Consider the following 18,546-nt stretch of genomic DNA (forward strand, 5'->3'; position numbering starts at 1 on the left):
TGAAGGGTTCCCTTGTGAGAGATTCAACTGATTTTGAATGTTGATTTAGTTTCTGATTGCAAGTAATAAGCTCTGCAAAATGATTTTAATAAAGCTATTTAATAATTCAAGAAATTTTATCGTTAGAATTTGTTTTTCCGCCTGATATTTTTGGTTGAAGCATTGAAAGAAAGCAACCGTCATCGTCAAATTTTTACAATTCAAAAGCCCGAGGTATTATTGTGCAGCGGTCAGCAGCTTATTTAGAAACACTGATTACAAAGGAATAATATTCATTTCGTAATTTGTTTCTCGGTAATTTCGAAATTTCTTATCATCTTTAAAAGTTTGGCATGTTACTGAACCGTTAATGATATCTATTCTTTATTATTGTATTCTAAAACTTTGAAGTGTAATATGAAATTTTCGCAAAGTTTAAAATACTTTGGATTATTACCATTTGGTATTTGTGGAATGGCAGAAAGTGAAAGTAACACGGAAGAAGATGGCAGAGATGACGCAGGAAGGTATAAAACTTTTGTTTCTCAAATTAGTTTCACTTATAATTTAATCTTACTTAAGTTTTCTTGAAAAAATCATAGAATAGGTTAATGTGATAACTGCACAACGAGTTTTAATGGATAAATATGTGTTTTGAAACATGTGTAAGGAAGTGTATTATTAAGTGAATCAGACTAACTGTCATATCAATACCCTTTTAACTTTTCTTTAATACAAATGCCATTCTGCTTTCAGTATTTATTGTGCCAATTGAGTAGACAACATAAGTTTGACGAGAGAGTGGTGAAGTTGAACATTTGGATTTAAAATTATTAACAATGCCCTTATGCACCCTAAAGTCAAAGTCAATCTTGGATAATGTGGGATTGTATTATTTCTTCATCATCTTTTCAGATTATCCTTCTCAAGTAATAGACACAAGCTTCCTTGAAAAACAAGAAATAGTTACTCCTTCTGACAATGATGTAATTGTATTCAGCAACTTTTCAGAAATGACAGTTAGTCATGACAATCTCTTGCAAATGGAGAGAGAAATGGTATGTTTTTGTATCAGTTGGATTTTCTGAAAAGAAATTTGCTACTGATATATTACTTTATAGAAATTTTATATTACTTTATTTTTCTGTCAAAAATAGGAAAAGGAAGACCTACAGGAAAGACTGTTCATTTTACAAGGGCAGAAGGTGATTTTGTTTATAATTTATCTTGCATTGAAATTTATATGCGGTCAAGATATTTTCTTAGATGTAGTGTAAATTTAATTAATTGCAAATAGGACAAGATTGAGAAGGATCCAAAAAAAGCTTTTTTGCAGCTAGTAAGTGGTTCAATCTTTTCATATTTCTTTCAGTTAAGGGAAATTGCACTTGGTTATTTGGCTAGGATGCGTGTTGGAATTCCCAAACTTCATTTTTGATTATCATATGTATTTGTTTGTAAACGTACTTTGATATCTGTGTAGTGCAAGACAATTACAATTTCAAAGTCCAACATTCTCAACTTTCCAAAAATTTCATTCTGAAGCGATTGGAATCACAGAACATATATTTCAAGTGAATGACATTTGAACAGTTTTGCTCTTGCATATACATAACTGTTTGAAAAGATTTGTGTAAGTTTTAAGTTTGAAGTATTTTACCTTTGCAGGAGGAAGAGAGACTCAATAATGATGGAAAGATAAGTCTTAGTAATGACCAAGGAATTTGTTGTAGAAGTATGAGTACTCCATTTAAAAGCAGCACAAATTCCGTTACTGAAACATCTGGAAACCTTGAAAATACTCCTGGAAGCACAGAGAGTCCTGACTGTTCTGCAGCAGATAAGGAACCTAGCGCAATGAATTGCGATAAAAGCAACGGCACCATAGTGAGAGACATGGAAAAAACAAGCAAACAAAAGGATGATTTGCCAAAACCTACCGCAGTTGTAAAAGAAATAAAAAGTAATGCTGATGGAAAAAAGTCTGAAATGAAAAGTGAGACTTATAGTAAAACAAAAACAAAGTCTGAACCTGCAAAAGAAGACAAAGTGGAAAGTAGTGAAGAGACAGTGCTGAAATCTGATAATCAGCAAGCAGATAAAACACCAGCATTGAAGAAGTCCCATTCCCAGGCAGACAAACCTAATCAAAAACAGAGCAATCAAAGGTCTCAAGGAAAGCAATCACAGCCACAAGCCACAAAACCAGCAGGTTTGAGATTTAGTAAACTATAGTAAAGTATTTAATAACAAACAATGAAAGTCATATCAAATTTCTCTGGTTTGTTATGGTGGAGTTGTCACTTGTCAAGCAAACGTATTTCCTGTATTTCCATTTCACTGCGTATATGAGAAGTGTTTTTCGATAAGCTCAAAAATTATCAATATACACTGTTTTCACAGAACAACCGAAAAAGAAATCGTCAAGACAGCGATTTAAAGACATCAACAAGAAAGATACAGGAGGAGATTTGATGGATGCGTACACTGAGAAGAAGCCATCACCAGAGGTACATGAAGGTTTTATTCAAAATATTGCACAACCGTATCCGCTACCTGTAAGCACTGCTTCGTTACAGCCAAAAAACATTTCACAGACTCAGCCACCACTTTATAACGGAATGCCACCTATGTATTACTCCCATATGCAATCAAACCAACCCATACAACCACAGCAAACACAACAACAACCTGCACCAAATACGGGAATTTCCACAAATACCAAAAAGGCAAGATCCAAAAGACCTTCGAAGATCATCATTAAGGATCCAAACAGCAAAAAAGATATTACAGAAGAAATAAGAACACATAGTGGAACTGCTAATGGTAGATCAACTGCCACCCCTCCATTGGCTAATACAGCTGCACAAACAGAATCATCAGCAATCCAGGCAGAATTTGCTGCCAAAGTAGAAGCCCGTAGAGCTGGTGGCAAATTGTATGGTGAGAAAAGTGAAGGTACTAACAAAGAAAAACCCAGCCAAGGAGAGAAGAGTAGGATAGATTTAAAAATTATTGAGAATGGTAAAACTCCTCGTGATCAGGAAGTAAAGGATTGTCCAATGCAAATCGAGAAAAATTCAGCCAAAAATGCTAAATTAAAAAATGCCAATGTTGTTGATAATTCAAAGAAGGAAGATGAGATGGATTTTGAAGCTCAACAAAGTTCTTCAAATATGAAGGAAAAGACCAAAGAAGAAACTTCATATGAAACTGAAGTGAAAGTTTTGAAAGCTGACAGAGAACAGAATGGAAACATTGAATCTGATGTTGAAATCAGTTATAGGAGAAAAGAACCAGATGATGTAGAAAAGAAAATTCTAACAAAGTCTGATCATCTAGATTTCGTGACACAGAAAAATGGAACAGAACTCAAGAGTGACTTAGACAGTAAGCAAATGACGGAAAATAACAAAGAAAGTCCAAATAACAGTGTAGCAACTTCAGATAACATAGTATCAACTTCTGATAACATTGTAGCAGCTTCTGATAACATTTTTGCTACTTCTGACCACAATCCAGAAACTCGTGCTAAAGCGTCTTTTGATAAAAACCAAACACCTGATCCTAGTGCTGTAACCCATTATAAAAATCTAATTCCTCCAGATGATAGTGAAGCAACACCTGATATCAAACCAGATACTGCTGATAACTGTGCAGGAACTCCAGAGAACAGCACAGCAACTTTACCCCAGAGTAGAACAGGGAGCAGTGGTGGTGGCTCGCAGAGGTAATGGTCATTTTTATATTGATGCTCTTAGCGTGGAAGTATATGTGTTAGCTAAGACAGGAAAGGTATTTCAATGATGAAAATTTATTTTGACTTCATTACAGATCCGAATTCTTACCTTCTTATGCACGCCCGAAAAATCAGGTGGGTTTTTTATTTATTTATTTTTTATTTCTTTGAGAAATGTAGCTGTGAACTATGTTTGCGTGGTTAAATATCTACTCAAGCGCTTTGCTTGCATTAAATAAACTAAATTACGAAAACATGGCGTCTTTCATGGGTGTGTCTTTTCATCGTAGCCCGGTGGTGGAAAACGAGATAGCCGGTCAAAACCTCCAAGAAAAATTATTCCAATGGCTCCACATCCAGTTGTAGTGGTGAGGAGAATAATTATGCATGAATTGGTTGCGAGCGTATTTTGAAGATGATATTACATTTCACAGCTAAACAAAAGCGAAAACAGATGGTTGCGACCTAAAGAGAGAGAAAAGGGATTGTCTGAGGAAGAAAAAACTACAGCAGTATGCAAGTTTTTTTTCCAATTTATTTTCTCGGGTTGTTGTGAATTTGCAGTTTCATCAAAATGATTGTTTGTTTTACATTAGATGAATGAAAAATGCATGTCCTGTAGAAGTTGAAATTTAAAATTCATTTTTAAAATTCAAATTAAAAATTGTATGTAGTTTAACACGTTGTATTCAACTAAATGAAATGTGGACAGCTTATAGTTGGATCAAATGATATTTTATTGCATTTTTTATGACTAGGAATTGTATCGTAATGTTATGGCGATTTTAAATAAGCTGACTCCTCAGAAGTTCAAGACGTTAGTGGAAAAGATGATGGCTTTGAATATTGACTCCTGTGAACGTCTTGAAGGCGTCATTGATATAATATTTGAAAAGGTACTAACAGCAACATTTTTGGCTTTATTAAACATGTTTGTACTTAAATAATGCATATGTTTTTAGGCGATCGGTGAACCAGTTTTTAGCGTTGCATACGCTAACATGTGTCGATGTTTGTTTACTGTAAGTCTTTCAAATCCATTGTCATATTTATCGTCGACTATTGAATCTTTATTCAACGATACATTCATCATAAATCATCAATGTTTTTTAATGATGCCAGTTTTTTGTGTTTTAGTTAAAGATAAATGATGCTGATGGTAATGTTGTGTCCTTTCGAAAGCTGTTGTTGAATCGGTGTCAGAAAGAATTCGAGAAAGAAAAGGAAGATGAAGCTTTGTTAGAAAAACAGAAACTTGAGCAATTGGAAGGATTGTCGGTAAATATTGTATAGGTTAACTGTGATGAATTTGATGAAGTAAATAGATTAGTTTATACCAGCCTTGCGTGAAGCATCCACATATATTTTATGATTAAAATTTCTATGATTAATAAGGAGGAAGAACAAAAAGCAAAGAGAGAAGAGCTAGACGAAGATTTGGCCAAAAATAAGAGGCGAATGTTGGGAAACATCAAATTCATAGGGGAATTATTTAAACTTAAGGTTTGTAAACTTTAATTGGATTCTGTGTATACTATTGTGTTTCACGCTATGGTAATAGTAAAGTATGCAGAGTGGCTTATTATTTTGAAAGATCACGCCTGTGTGTTTATACATGTTTTGTTTTTTGTTTGAAATTGTAAATGAATCCGCCTTAGAAAAAAGAAACGGAAATTAAGCTAAACAAAGATCATGCTCATTCTTGAAGAGAAGATGACGATTGCCATTGTCCTTTCGAAATTACCAATCTAAATCAACATACGTTTATTGGCTTAGAAATTAGACTTGAAAATTTAAAGATGTTACTCAGAAACTCTTTATCTTGTTTATTTTCAGTTGCTGACAGAAAACATCATGCACGACTGTATTTTCAAGTTGCTTCGGGCTGGTGACGAGGAAAGCTTAGAAAGTATGTGCAAGCTGCTGTTTACCATTGGTAAACATCTTGATTCAGAAAAAGCTAAGGTAAATAGTGTTTGCATCTTCTCTCCATTTAATAAATGGGGAAATTTCAACTTCGCCAACTATCAAAGAGAATTATCATATCTTGCATGGAGTATCGTGGTCATTTCTACTTTTAGAGACACATTTTTACAAAGGATGAATTCTAATATAAATTTGGAGTGAATAATTATCCCAGAGGGCGGATGACTCGTTTGAAGTATACGACATTCTTTAAGAATATTTTCTTCATTATCTCCTCATATTTTATTTTCAGCCGAGAATAGTGCAATATTTCGATAAGATCAACAAAATTATTATTGCCAAGAAAGTGTCATGGCGTGTGATTTTCATACTTCGTGATGTCGTTGATCTTCGAGACAATAAATGGGTACCTCGAAGAGAGGAGCATGTTAACCCAAAAACGATTGACCAAATTCACAAAGAAGCAGAAATGGAGAAACAACAGGAACAAAAATTAGTGTCACAATTGCCTGCCAAGGATAAACAACAAATAAAGAAAGGTAGTTCAGGTAAAGGTTTGTTTTCACGCATTTCACAACAGTAGCAAGTGAATTTTAAAGTAATTTCTATATACAAACTCTTACATGCTATAGACTTGTGTTTCGTTTTTAAAACAATTGTTTTTCTGCTGTTGCTGCTCCTTAAAATATTGCTCCTGTTACTAAGTTGAGAAAAACTCTTTTTGTTCCTGCATACCAAGGTAGATGTGCTTACTTTGTATTAAATCTGTCTTTGATTTGTAAAAATTATCAGGTGGACGGGATAGTCCTAAACCGGTCGCAAACGATGGCTGGATTACTACAGGAAAAGGCGGAAAGTCGCAGCCTATCGACCAAAATAAACTAAGAAACATGGCAAAGGTATGGTTCAGTTATTTGTTTATTTTGTTGGCGTTAATATGTCTTATTTAACTTACAATATCCTGTTGTGCATGTGCATATTTGATTATGTCGAGTTTTTAGCTTGTCTGGGAAATTGTGTCTTTGTTTTTCGACTATTAAAATTTTGAATACTCTATGCCCTTCAGCGAGCGAACAACGAGCAAATTTCACTCGGTCCCAGCTCTCGATTTGGTCAATGGGGTCGTGGGAGTTCGGCAGGTTTGAGCAACTTCTCTCAAGAGCAAGAGCAACCACAGGGAAATAGATATTCTGCGTTGCAATCCAGTTCTGGTGATCCTTCGTCTGGTAGATTTTTGTATGATCCTCGACGATCTAACTCAACTGGTGCAAGGTGCGTCTTATAGATATAACATATTTGTATTGTTAAAGTTTCTCCCAAGCTTGGTATTTTCTCCATAATGCACCAGGAACACCGCAGTCTGCATCATATAGATTAACAAAATGTGGTTTACTTTGGTGGTATAGTTGCTAGAGAGAACATTCTTTATTTCAATTTTTCATTTGTAGGACTTCGTCAGCAGGTCCACGTGGTAGTGATAAAAGTCGAAAGAAAAGCGGCAGAGAGAGTGCCATAGAGGCTGCCAGGGCTCTGTCAAACACATCAAGCGAAAAATCTCACTATACGATACAGGTTTTACATGGCTGATATTTATATTATTGACACTTTTTGATATGTGACTTATCAAATTGTTCACCATTTAGCAAATTGCAATATTGTATTGCGAGTGGTTATGTGCACAAATTGACGACTGCTAAGCGCATTTTTCATACAATTATTTTAATTCCGTTTTTTTGCCATCGCAGCCATTGTCTAGTCAAGAAAAACAACCTGAAGTTAAAGAGAATGAGAACAAGAACGAGATGGTGAATGAATCATTAAGTGAAGAAGAACTTGCGAAGAAGACAATTGCACTTATTGATAAATATGCAAATATCAAAGATATAAAGGTTGGTAGTAATATTTTTTTTGTCTTACTGTTACGGGTTAATAATAATATTTGCTCTGTCGTCCAAATGATCGTAATAAAGTAAATGGTTTGAACCCGGGAGTATCATTACATGTTTGTAAATGTAGATTTTCCAGATTGATATAGTCCTGAGAAGGACTGTTTTTGTTGTTGTTGACTGACGATTCGACAAGCTACATTTACAAAACATGTAACGATACTCCCGGGTTCAAACCATTTACTTTATTACGATCATTTGGACGACAGAGCGAACAACTTGCTAACGACTACATACGTTTTGCAAGCAACGTCAGAATCATACGCCAACAACGGCTAACCTGACGTTTACTCCTCATTTGACTCTGAAGATGACTACCGCTAAGGTTCTCGAAACGTCAGTCAACAACAACAAAAACAGTCCTTCTCAGGACTATACCAACCTGGCCGGTCTACATTTACAAACATGTAACGATACTCCCGGGTTCAAACCATTTAATAATAATATTGCTAAGAACTTGTTGTAGAATGTTGTCAAGAATCAATGAATTCGATTGTTGTTTAGTGACAATAATAGAATATGATTTATGACGATTGTAACGATCCGACTGGAGTATGCGTAGCTCGAATACGTTTATCGTTGTATTCTATCTTTTTGTTTCTTTGAACTTATTAGGAGGCTGTCGCGTGTTTCACTGATCTTAATTCACCGTCGCTTCATTATTTCTTCGTATCGACCTCGGTCGAATACACCTACGAGAAGTCAATGAAAGTTCGGGGTGACACAGGTCGGCTTTTAGCCGAACTTTTATCACTTAATAAACTCAGCAAGGAGCAGTTACTTAAAGGGTGAGATACCAAATAGAAACTTTATGGATGCTAATGTTTGGTGATAGTGGAGGTAGCTACAATTTTAGTGATGTGCTAGTTCTGATTTAATACACTGAAGTTCGTAGTTTTAGTGAGTAATTTTAATAGTCAGTTGGCTTCTTCAATTATTTTTTAAGAATTATTTTTAAACGTACAATACTTAGAAGTTTTAACCAATTTTCAATGTTTGACTACGTTCTCATAGTCAATGGTGAAGTTTTGTTAAACAACGTTTCGTTGTAAAATTTTTTATCTCTCCTCTTTCATTTGGTAGTTTTAACAACATTTTCGAAGCTGCTGATGAAAATTCTATGGATTATCCGAAATTGTGGAACTATTTGGCGGAAATTATCAATCCACTTCTTGGAGATCGTCTCAAACTTAACGACCTCAAACCCCTGATATTGCAGCATCTTGCTCCGATTGGTAAAGCGGCTGTCTTATTTGCCGAGATCTTACTGGAATTTAAAAAATCTACCGTGAGTATATTGCCAAACTTCACTATCATTGTCAAAGATGTTTGTACAAGTTGTAACTGTGTTTCATGTTCGGAAACATTGTAGTGTGAAAGTGAAGTGGTAAAATTGTGGAATGAGCTTGAAATAGACTGGTCAAATATTCTGCCACCACGGTTAACCATAGACGAGTTCTTATCAAGAAAGGTGTGTATATGTTGGAATTTGTATTGTGGATGAATTACAAGATGAATACTGTCATTTGCCTTTTCTTTTTTAGAATTTAAATTTTTTATCTTCTGAAGCTAACGATGAATTACTGAAATTACTTTGCGCGAGTCAATTAAGAAACGATATTGTATTTGCTCATATTGAGGTAAGTAATGGCTTGTGTTTTTGTATTTGTTTGAGTATTTGGACTGTAATGCAACTCCTTTTTTATTTTGTAGAAAAATTTTAAAGAAAAAAAGAGGAAGGAAGCTGAATTTATAAATTATTTAGTCTCGTCTGTAGCAGAAAGTTGTCTAATAAAGAAAGGTAATTTTAATTGAGTTTGTTACAGTGTTGTCGTACATATGCATTTCGTTGAAACATACCAGATTTATCATCAGTGGGCAATTGATTTTAGAAAAAGAAACCGGTCCAGATTGTTGTGAAGAAAAACTAAAAGCAAGACGTGACATATTAAAAAAGTATCTTGATAATAATATGAAACTGCAGCTTGAAGCCTTGTTTACTTTACAAAAAATATATGCCAAGTACGACAAACCAAAAGGTGTGAAAAGTGTTGTGTTTTGTAATCAAATTGCTTTGGTTCACCGAGTATTTTATCGTTTTGCTTCACTTTGCTTTTCGTTTCAGACATGTTGTCAAAATTTTTCAACACTCTCTACGACGAAGAAGTGATAACAGAGGGTGCTTTTTTGAATTGGAAACAAGACGAAGATCACTCGCGACAAGAGGCGAAAGGACTTGCGCTACAGGCAACATCTTCTTTTTTTGAATGGTTGCAATCAGCTGCTGTTGAAGGCGGCGAGAACTGAACAGCGAGATAAAGTATGAACAAAAATATGACTATTTTGTCTTCCATTTAATACTTACAAAAACTTAAATTGTCTGATTACGGAACGCGCTTTTTGTTAACTCGTAATGAAAGATGAACAATTGTGTGGACATAATATGTTGTATTTGTTTGAAAACTGCAGTGTGTGCCTGGGCATATTATTCATGCCCGTATGACTTATCTTATTTATAAGAAATTATTTTGGTCAAATTTTCGCCTCTTTCACTTAATTTGAAAACGAGATGTATATGTATAATGGAGAAGAATCAATTGATAATAAATATTAAAAAGCATTGATTGGATTCTTTACTCTGGAAGATGAATATTTTTAGCAATTAACGTCTCTTTTGGTGTGTTCTCCTCCGTAAGCTGCTTATTTGTACACAGTTTTGCTCAACCGTGGAAAAATTACATAGAAAAAAAAATGAAAAGCTTATTCTAAGCACTGGAATAACCGATTTCGTACATGTTTTAGTTATTTCATTAGTTATATAATTTGGATGATCTTGTCAACTGTGAAGAAAATAGAAATAGTGTTAGTTGACTTTTATAAGGTAAGATTTCTTATCTTCCCCTTCTCCTCCGTAAAGATGAGCGTTTACTTTGTGAGAGATTCAACTGATTTTTAATGTTGATTCATTTTCTGATTGCAAATAATAAGCTCTGCAAAGTGATTTTAATGAAGCCATTAAATAATTCAAGAAATTTTATCGTTAGAATTTGTTTTTCCGCCTGATATTTTTGGTTGAAGCATTGAAAGAAAGCAACCGTCATCGTCAAATTTTTACAATTTAAAGCCCGAGGTATTTTTGTGCAGCGGTCAGCAGCTTATTTAGAAACACTGATTACAAAGGAATAATATTCATTTCGTAATTTGTTTCTCGGTAATTTCAAAATTTTTTATCATCTTTACAAATAAGGTCGTTTATTGGTATTAAATAGGAACTCTCATATATCTTGCTTGATAAAGTATTAAAAAAATGTGTTAGTTTGTCTGTGGAAGTGTTCCTAATTTTTGTAATTTAAAATTAATTGCATGTTTGTAAGTGTAGATCGTCCAGGTTGGTATAGTCCTGAGAAGGACTGTTTTTGTTGTTGTTAACTGGACGATCTACATTTACAAACATGTTACGATACTCCCGGGTTCAAACCATTTACTTTATTAAAATTAATTGGTCCCGGAGAGGGGCATTTGCCATTGGCAGCTTGCCGGGTGCCTTCTTGCCTTTCCCCGGCAGCGGGGAAATTGAACTATTAAAACGAAAAAATCAAATGCCCGGCCAAATTCCCGGGGGGCGGAGGTATATCTTGGAATTGACTCATGCTTTACCATTTGGTATTTGTCGATTGGCAGAAAGTGAAAGTAACACGGAAGAAGATGGCAGAGATGACGCAGGAAGGTATAAAAAACTTTTGTTTCTAAAATTAGTTTCACTTATAATTTAATCTTACTTTCGTTTTCTTGAAAAAAATCATAGAATAGGTTAATGTAATAACTGCACAACGAGTTTTGATGGATAAATATGTGTTTTGAAACATGTGTAAGGAAGTGTATTATTAAGTGAATCAGACTAACTGTCATATGAATACCCTTTTAACTTTTCTTTAATACAAATGTCATTTTGCTTTCAGTATTTATTGTGCCAATTGAGTACACAATATAAGTTTGGTGAGAGAGTGGTGAAGTTGAACATTTGGATTTAAAATTATTAACAATGCCCTTACACACCCTATAGTCAATCTTGGATATTGTGGGATGGTATTGTTTCTTTATCATCTTTTCAGATTATCCTTCTCAAGTAATAGACACAAGCTTCCTTGAAAAACAAGAAATATTTACTCCCTCTGACAATGATGTAGTTGTATTGAGCAACTTTTCAGAAATGACAGTTAGTCATGACAATCTTTTGCAAATGGAGAGAGAAATGGTATGTTTTTTTATTAACAGGATTTTCTGAAAAGAAATTTGCCTTTTGTTTGAGAGTTTTTACAGATAGTTAACATAATATAAAAATAAATCCCTTTCTCTCCAAATATTAAATTCTACTTTTTTATATTTGTCTTTTGACACTTATATCCATTTAACATATTTCCTAGGTGAAAACATTGAAAGAGGAGCTGCCACTTAAACTCAAAGAATACACGAGCAAGGTATATATTTGGTAAAAGTACTAATACGTAGATCATATGGTGGAGTCTTAATCCACATTTTTGTCATTTGAACTTCTCAATTTTGTTTTAGTATAGTGAAGTTGTTAGCCATTTGCAAGAAGAAGTTGTGTTGTGGAAGTTTAAAGTATGTAAGAAATATATTATATATAGATAAAGATGAACATATTTGAGTCTGCATCATCATGGCTACATGATTTCAAATATAAATATCTTACACAGTTCAACCAGAAAGTCAAAGCCTTCGATGAACTGAAGCTCTCCTTTGAGAAACAATCAAAGGTTATCATTGGTCTTGTGAAGTAAATGGTTGGAAGCAGTGGTTTATATTACTTTATTTTTCTGTCAAAAATAGGAAAAGGAAGATCTACAGGAAAGGCTATTCATTCTACAAAGGCAGAAGGTGATTTTGTTTATAATTTATCTTGCATTGAAATTTGTATGCAATCAAGATATTTTCATAGATGTAGTGTAAATTTAATTAATTGCAAATAGGACAAGATTGAGAAGGATGAAAAAAAAGCTTTTTTGCAGCTAGTAGGTCATTCAATCTTTTCATATTTCTTTCAGTTAAGGTGTATGCCAGGGGGAAATTGCATTTGGTTATTTTTTTAACTGAACTATTTTAGGATGCGTGTTGGAATTGCCAAACTTCATTTTTGATTATCAAATGTATTTGTTTGTGAAGTTACTTTAATATCTGTGTAGTGCAAGACAATGACAATTTCAAATTCCAAATTTCATTCTGAAATGATTGGAATCACAGAACATATATTTGAAGTGAACTACATTTGAACAGTTTGGCTCTTGCGTATACATAACTGTTTGAAAAGAATTTGTGTAAATTTTAAGTTTGAAGTATTTTACCTTTGCAGGAGGAAGAGAGACTCAATAATGATGGAAGGATAAGTCTTAGTAATGACCAAGGAATTTGTTGTAGAAGTATGATTACTCCATTTAAAAGCAGCACAAATTCTGATACTGACACATCGGGAAACCTTGAAAATACTCCTGACGGCACAATGACTCCTCACTTTTCTGCAACAGATAATTCTGATAAAAGCAACGACACCATAGTGAGAGACATGGAAAAAATGAGCAAACAGAAGGATGATTTGCCAAAACCTATGACAGTTGCTGAAGAAATAAAAATGAATGTTGATAGAAAAAAGTCTGAATTGAAAAGTGAGACTGGAGGAAACTTCATTGATGCATACACCAACAAGAAGTCATCACCAGAGGTAAGAAAGTTCATGGTCTGTAATGTATTGTTTATGGTGTTTTATAGAATATCTTGGCCAAATTTACGTAATATTTTTTAGAAAAAAACTATGTCTTGGAAATTCTCTTTTCTCAACCTGCAAAATAAGTCATACAGCGTTTGTGCTGTTGCACTAGAAATTTTAAATCATTTTAGCAATGTATCAAAGGCTTGTCGTGATGGAATTTGTGACTAATTTCAGCCCATTGTTGATAACATCATAATTGTTGACGTTGAAGATCTGACTTGGGAAGATAAAGAGAAAACAATAGGAGAAAATATTAAAGTTGAAAGTGAGATTGAAAACGGTGAGATGCATAACTTACCATAAATGTATGGTAAGTTTTGCAAATTTGTTATGCAATTCATAAGTTATGTATGACAAATTTTTTTTAGTGGCAGAATCCGGGCTTCTTGTTGAACGGAAAAGGAGAAAGTACGAACGAGATTTTCTCTTACAATGTCGACACATGCAAGTTTGTAAGGAAAAACCAGCAAACCTGCCCCATATTGATGTCATATTGGACGTTCCACAACCACCCCGTATTTTAAAATTTCGTCCGCTACCTGTAAGTACTACTTCATTTTTGATTTTGCACAAATTCATTACAATCTCATTTAGAAGATGACAATACATTTCACAGCTAAACAAAAGCAAAAGCAAATGGCTGCGACCTAAAGAGAGAGAAAAGGGATTATCTGAGGAAGAAAAAACTACAGCAGTATGCAAGTTTTTTTTCAAATTTATTTTCTCGAGTTGTTTTGAATTTGCAGTTTCATCAAAATGATTGTTTTACATTAGATGAATTAAAAATGCATGTCATGTAGGAGTTGAAATTTAAAATTCATTTATAAAATTCAAATTAAAAATTGTACGTCGTTTAACACGTTGTATTCAACTAAATGAAATGTGGGACAGCTTATAGTAGGATCAAATGAAATTTTATTGCATTTTTATGGCTAGGAATTGTATCGTAATGTTGTGGCGATTTTAAACAAACTGACTCCTCTGAAGTTCAAGACGTTAGTGGAAAAGATGATGGCTTTGAATCTTGACTCCTCTGAACGTCTTGAAGACGTCATTGATATAATATTTGAACATAAGGTACTAACAGCAACATTTTTGGTTTTATTAAAGATGTTAGCACTTAAACAATGCATATGTTTTTAGGCAATCGGTGAACCAGTATTTTGCCTTGCATACGCCAACATGTGTCGATGTTTGTGTCTTGTAAGTCTTTCAAATTCATTGTCATATTTGTCGTCGACTATTGAATCTTTATTCAACGATACATTCATCATAAATCATCAATGTTTTTTAATGATGCCAGTTTTTTGTGTTTTAGTTAAAGATAAATGATGTTGATGGTAATGTTGTGTCCTTTCGAAAGTTGTTGTTGAATCGATGTCGGAAAGAATTGGAGAAAGAAAAGGAAGATGAAGCTTTGTTGGAAAAACAGAAACTTGAGCAATTGGAAGGATTGTCGGTAAATACTGTATAGGTTAACTGTGATGAATTTGATGAATTAAATTGATTAGTTTATACCAGCCTTGCGTGAAGCATCCAGATATATTTTATGCTTAAAATTTCTATGATTAATAAGGAGGAAGAACAAAAAGCAAAGAAAGAAGAGCTAGACGAAGATTTGGCCAAAAATAAGAGGCGAATGTTAGGAAACATCAAATTCATGGGGGAATTATTTAAACTTATGGTTTGTAAACTTTTCATTGGATTCTGTGTATACTATTTTGTTTCACGCCATGGTAATAGTAAAGTATGCAGAGTGGCTTATTATTTTGAAAGATCACGCCTGTGTGTTTATACATGTATTTTTTTTTTGTTTGAAATTTTAAATGAATCCGCCTTAAAAATAACAAACGGAAATTAAGCTAAACAAAGATCATGCTCATTCTTGAAGAGAAGATGACAGTTGCCAGTGTCTTTTCGAAATTACCAATCTAAATCAACATACGTTTATTGGCTTAGAAATTTGATTTGACAATTTAAAGATGTTACTCAGAAACTCTTTATCTTGTTTATTTTCAGTTGCTGAAAGAAAACATCATGCACCGCTGTATTTTTAAGTTGCTTCAAGCTGGTGACGAGGAAAGCTTAGAAAGTATGTGCAAGCTGCTGTTTACCATTGGTAAAGATCTTAATTCAGAAAAAGCTAAGGTAAATAGTGGTTACATGTTCTCTCCATTTAATAAATGGAGAAATTTCAACTTTGCCAACCATCAAAGAGAATTATCATATCTTGCATGGAGTATCGTGGTCATTTCTACTTTTAGAGACACATTTTTACAAAGGATGAATTCTAATATAACTTTGGCGTGAATAATTATCCTAAAGAGGGCGGATGAAGTATACGACATTCTTAAAGAATATTATCTTCATTATCTCCTCATATTTTATTTTCAGCCGAGAATAGTGCAATATTTCGATAAGATCAACGAAATTATTAGTGCCAAGAAAGTGTCATCGCGTGTGATTTTCATGCTTCGTGATGTCGTTGATCTTCGAGAAAATAAATGGGTACCTCGAAAAGAAGAGCGTTACTCTGAGTGGAAAAAGGGTACTTTCGGTTATGTTTAAGCGTTTTTCCGTACCAAGGTAATTACGCCTACTTTGTATTGAATCTGTCTTTTATTTGTAAAAATTATCAGGTGGACTTGATAGTCCTATAGCAGTCGCAAACGATGGCTGGATTACTACAAGAAATTGCGAAAAGTCGCAGCCTATTGACCAAAATAAACTAAGAAATATGACGAAGGTATTGTTCAGTTATTTGTTTATTTAACGGCGTTATTATGTCTGCATGATTATCGACACAGCATAAAATTACTTCGTTATTGACTATGTTGTTGACTTGTTCGAACGTTTAGTTTTTTTTAAAAATGTAGGCTGCAGTGATGATCCCTGGACAGCGTAATCAGCACTACATGACAGCCCCTTCTATAACAATATCACAACGACCATTAAGACCAGGCAGGACAATGTATTCCTCCTCCCCACCAAAACCACTAATGATGCAAGAATGTGCAATGCCACGTCAATATCAAGTTCTACAGGTAAAGATTCATGTGTAAATAGGTATCTAATGTTTTTAATAATTTGATGACCATTTCTAACAAGCACTCAAACATATATTCTTGTAGCTTCACATGTTGTGTATTGATCAATTTGTAGGAACCATATGGGCAGATAATGCGACCAGGTTTCATACAAAATATTCCACAACCTTATCCGCTTCCTGTAAGCACTGCTTCATTTCCGCAGCAATACATTTCACAAACTCAGCCACAGCAGCCACAACAACGACCTGCACCAAATACAGGAATTTCCACAAATACCAAAAAGGCAAGATCCAAAAGACGTTCGAAGATCGTCATTAAGGATCCAAACAGCAACAAATATAATACAGTTTCCATTATCCAGGCAGAGTTTGCTGCCAAAGTAGAAAAAGTAGAAGCTCGTAGAGCTGGTGGCAAAATGACGGAGCAGTAAGTAAGAGCACATCAAGCTTGAAAATGCGTTTTTGTTAAAAATGACGGAAACATACCATTTGGTGATGTACACAATGCTGAAATTAATTTGGATATCCTCTTTTAATATAAATGTCGATTGAAGTAAATTAAACAGGGAATTCATGGATGTATTTCTACGGAGATATTTTTACGTTTTAAACACGCCTTTTAAATTTTAATTACGCATTAATGCTTTTAACATTTTCGTTATTTGTAAATCAGACACTAATGTGTTAAAAATAGGACAGGAATTTCACTTTTTTTAACTAGACCTGCGAACATTTCCACTCTCAAGCTGAATGTCTATTTAGTATACGCTCTAGTTCCTGGTCTAATTTTTGATTGGTTCCCTTTAAACCTTGAAAGACTCTTCTTGACCAATGAAAATATTCTTGGACTCGCTGTTCTGTCCATTCTATTGGCGTCGCTTTCTCTAGATCTCTGAGATTGTACAATTTATCTGCCAGCTTCACTAACTTTGCTTTTGAACTAAAAACACGACGAATCGACGATACATAAAACTTGAAAAGTCTTCGTTCATTTCTATCTACGTGTCATCATTAGAGAAAACCTTAGTAAACATTCGATTTTCTATATTAATGCGAGATGATTTTATATCGAGCGTAGTGAGCTTTGTGTGCGGTGTGGACTATTTAAGTCCTTTCGTTATGAAAGGAAACAAGAAATGTGAGTCAGACAATTTATTTTTCTATCTTAATGCGTTCATTGTATCTATTGTGTTTCTTCTTTGCCAAACATGAATCATCACACAACCTACGATCAAAATGGTTTTCCAATACATTGTGCTTTCTGCTGTGGCTAATTTGTGCATATTCTTACCTGCTTGCAGAAGCATGCTCAACTTGAAGGCGTTTTCGTTCCTGTTTCGGTAACGATTTGTCGTCGGTGACTTCCTTGACAAGATTCATCACTTCAGTTCCAAATATTCTTTCAATTTCCTCAAATGTTGTGTCCGTATCTTCGACAGTGTCGTGTAATATTGCAGCCTTCATCAAGAACGAAGATTTGTTTTAAGTGAGCTAGTTAGCGTAGTTTTCACTCGTTGTTTGGTTCGAGTTTGATCATTGCTTATGTTTGAGAGATTGTATTGGTTGATATATGATTTGAAAAATTTTGTTCGCAACTTAAACGACACATAATGATTAAAATGTTTGGTGGAAAACATTCAAAAAGAAAATTCAAATCAGTGAATATCAGTGAAATATGAATTATTTCTTGGGTTAGATTGTACAATAATAATGGTTAACGATTGTGTTAGAATCAGCACAAAGCACATGATTGGTCAACAGGAAGTTATTTGATTGGCGGAGAACGTTATTGAAGAAACTTAAACTCTTGATGACTTCACCTGTAAAACAACAATGTCTGTAACATCACCTTCTTTCCAGAGTATATAAGCAACGCCTATGGGATGATTAATGTATGGCGTCTGCTGTGGATTGTTTCGTCGTCAGGCAATATCTTTTTTTGAATGGTTGCAATCAGCTGCTGTTGAAGGCGGCGAGAACTGAACAGCGAGATAAAGCATGAACAAAAATATGACTATTTTGTCGTCCATTTAATACTTACTAAAACTTAAATTGTCTGATTACGGAACGCGCTTTTTGTTAACTCGTAATGAAAAATGAACAATTGTGTGGACATAATATG

The 18,546-nt window shown here is 34.1% G+C and overlaps 2 protein-coding genes across 4 annotated transcripts; one reads left to right on the top strand and one right to left on the bottom strand.

The window, feature by feature from the left end:
- The first annotated feature begins 238 nt into the window (after nt 1-238).
- On the top strand, nt 239-17,006 carry LOC124444286 (eukaryotic translation initiation factor 4 gamma 3-like). 3 transcript variants are annotated; one of them, XM_046994860.1, is made up of 28 exons: nt 239-506; nt 895-1,037; nt 1,137-1,184; nt 1,277-1,318; nt 1,648-2,191; nt 2,383-3,709; nt 3,814-3,853; nt 4,009-4,086; nt 4,153-4,230; nt 4,477-4,614; nt 4,681-4,740; nt 4,856-4,996; nt 5,114-5,221; nt 5,555-5,683; nt 5,937-6,192; nt 6,437-6,543; nt 13,550-13,655; nt 13,744-13,916; nt 13,992-14,069; nt 14,312-14,452; nt 14,519-14,578; nt 14,694-14,834; nt 14,952-15,059; nt 15,395-15,523; nt 15,770-15,923; nt 16,015-16,121; nt 16,252-16,419; nt 16,538-17,006. In XM_046994860.1, exons 1-28 carry the CDS (start codon nt 485-487, stop codon nt 16,853-16,855), a joined length of 4,944 nt encoding a protein of 1,647 aa, XP_046850816.1. In that variant the 5' UTR covers nt 239-484; the 3' UTR covers nt 16,856-17,006. The 3 variants fall into 3 exon arrangements, with proteins under 3 accessions (XP_046850816.1, XP_046850818.1, XP_046850819.1); XM_046994862.1 differs by lacking the exons at nt 13,550-13,655; nt 13,744-13,916; nt 13,992-14,069; ... (7 more) ...; nt 16,252-16,419; nt 16,538-17,006 and adding exons at nt 6,711-6,916; nt 7,093-7,216; nt 7,381-7,533; ... (5 more) ...; nt 9,483-9,629; nt 9,716-10,210 and having other exon boundaries at nt 266-506; XM_046994863.1 differs by lacking the exons at nt 13,550-13,655; nt 13,744-13,916; nt 13,992-14,069; ... (7 more) ...; nt 16,252-16,419; nt 16,538-17,006 and adding exons at nt 6,711-6,916; nt 7,093-7,216; nt 7,390-7,533; ... (5 more) ...; nt 9,483-9,629; nt 9,716-10,210 and having other exon boundaries at nt 267-506.
- Nucleotides 16,983-18,340, bottom strand: LOC124444292 (guanosine-3',5'-bis(diphosphate) 3'-pyrophosphohydrolase MESH1-like; the record flags this gene model as incomplete). Its single annotated transcript, XM_046994872.1, has 3 exons — nt 16,983-17,364; nt 17,716-17,882; nt 18,245-18,340. Coding segments are annotated over 3 exons (462 nt in total), but the record flags the coding sequence as incomplete, so codon positions are not given.
- Between the last annotated feature and the right edge of the window lie 206 nt (nt 18,341-18,546).

The sequence above is a fragment of the Xenia sp. Carnegie-2017 genome, unplaced genomic scaffold (assembly GCF_021976095.1).
Source record: "Xenia sp. Carnegie-2017 unplaced genomic scaffold, XeniaSp_v1 HiC_scaffold_21, whole genome shotgun sequence".
Taxonomy (NCBI): Eukaryota; Metazoa; Cnidaria; class Anthozoa; order Malacalcyonacea; family Xeniidae; genus Xenia; species Xenia sp. Carnegie-2017.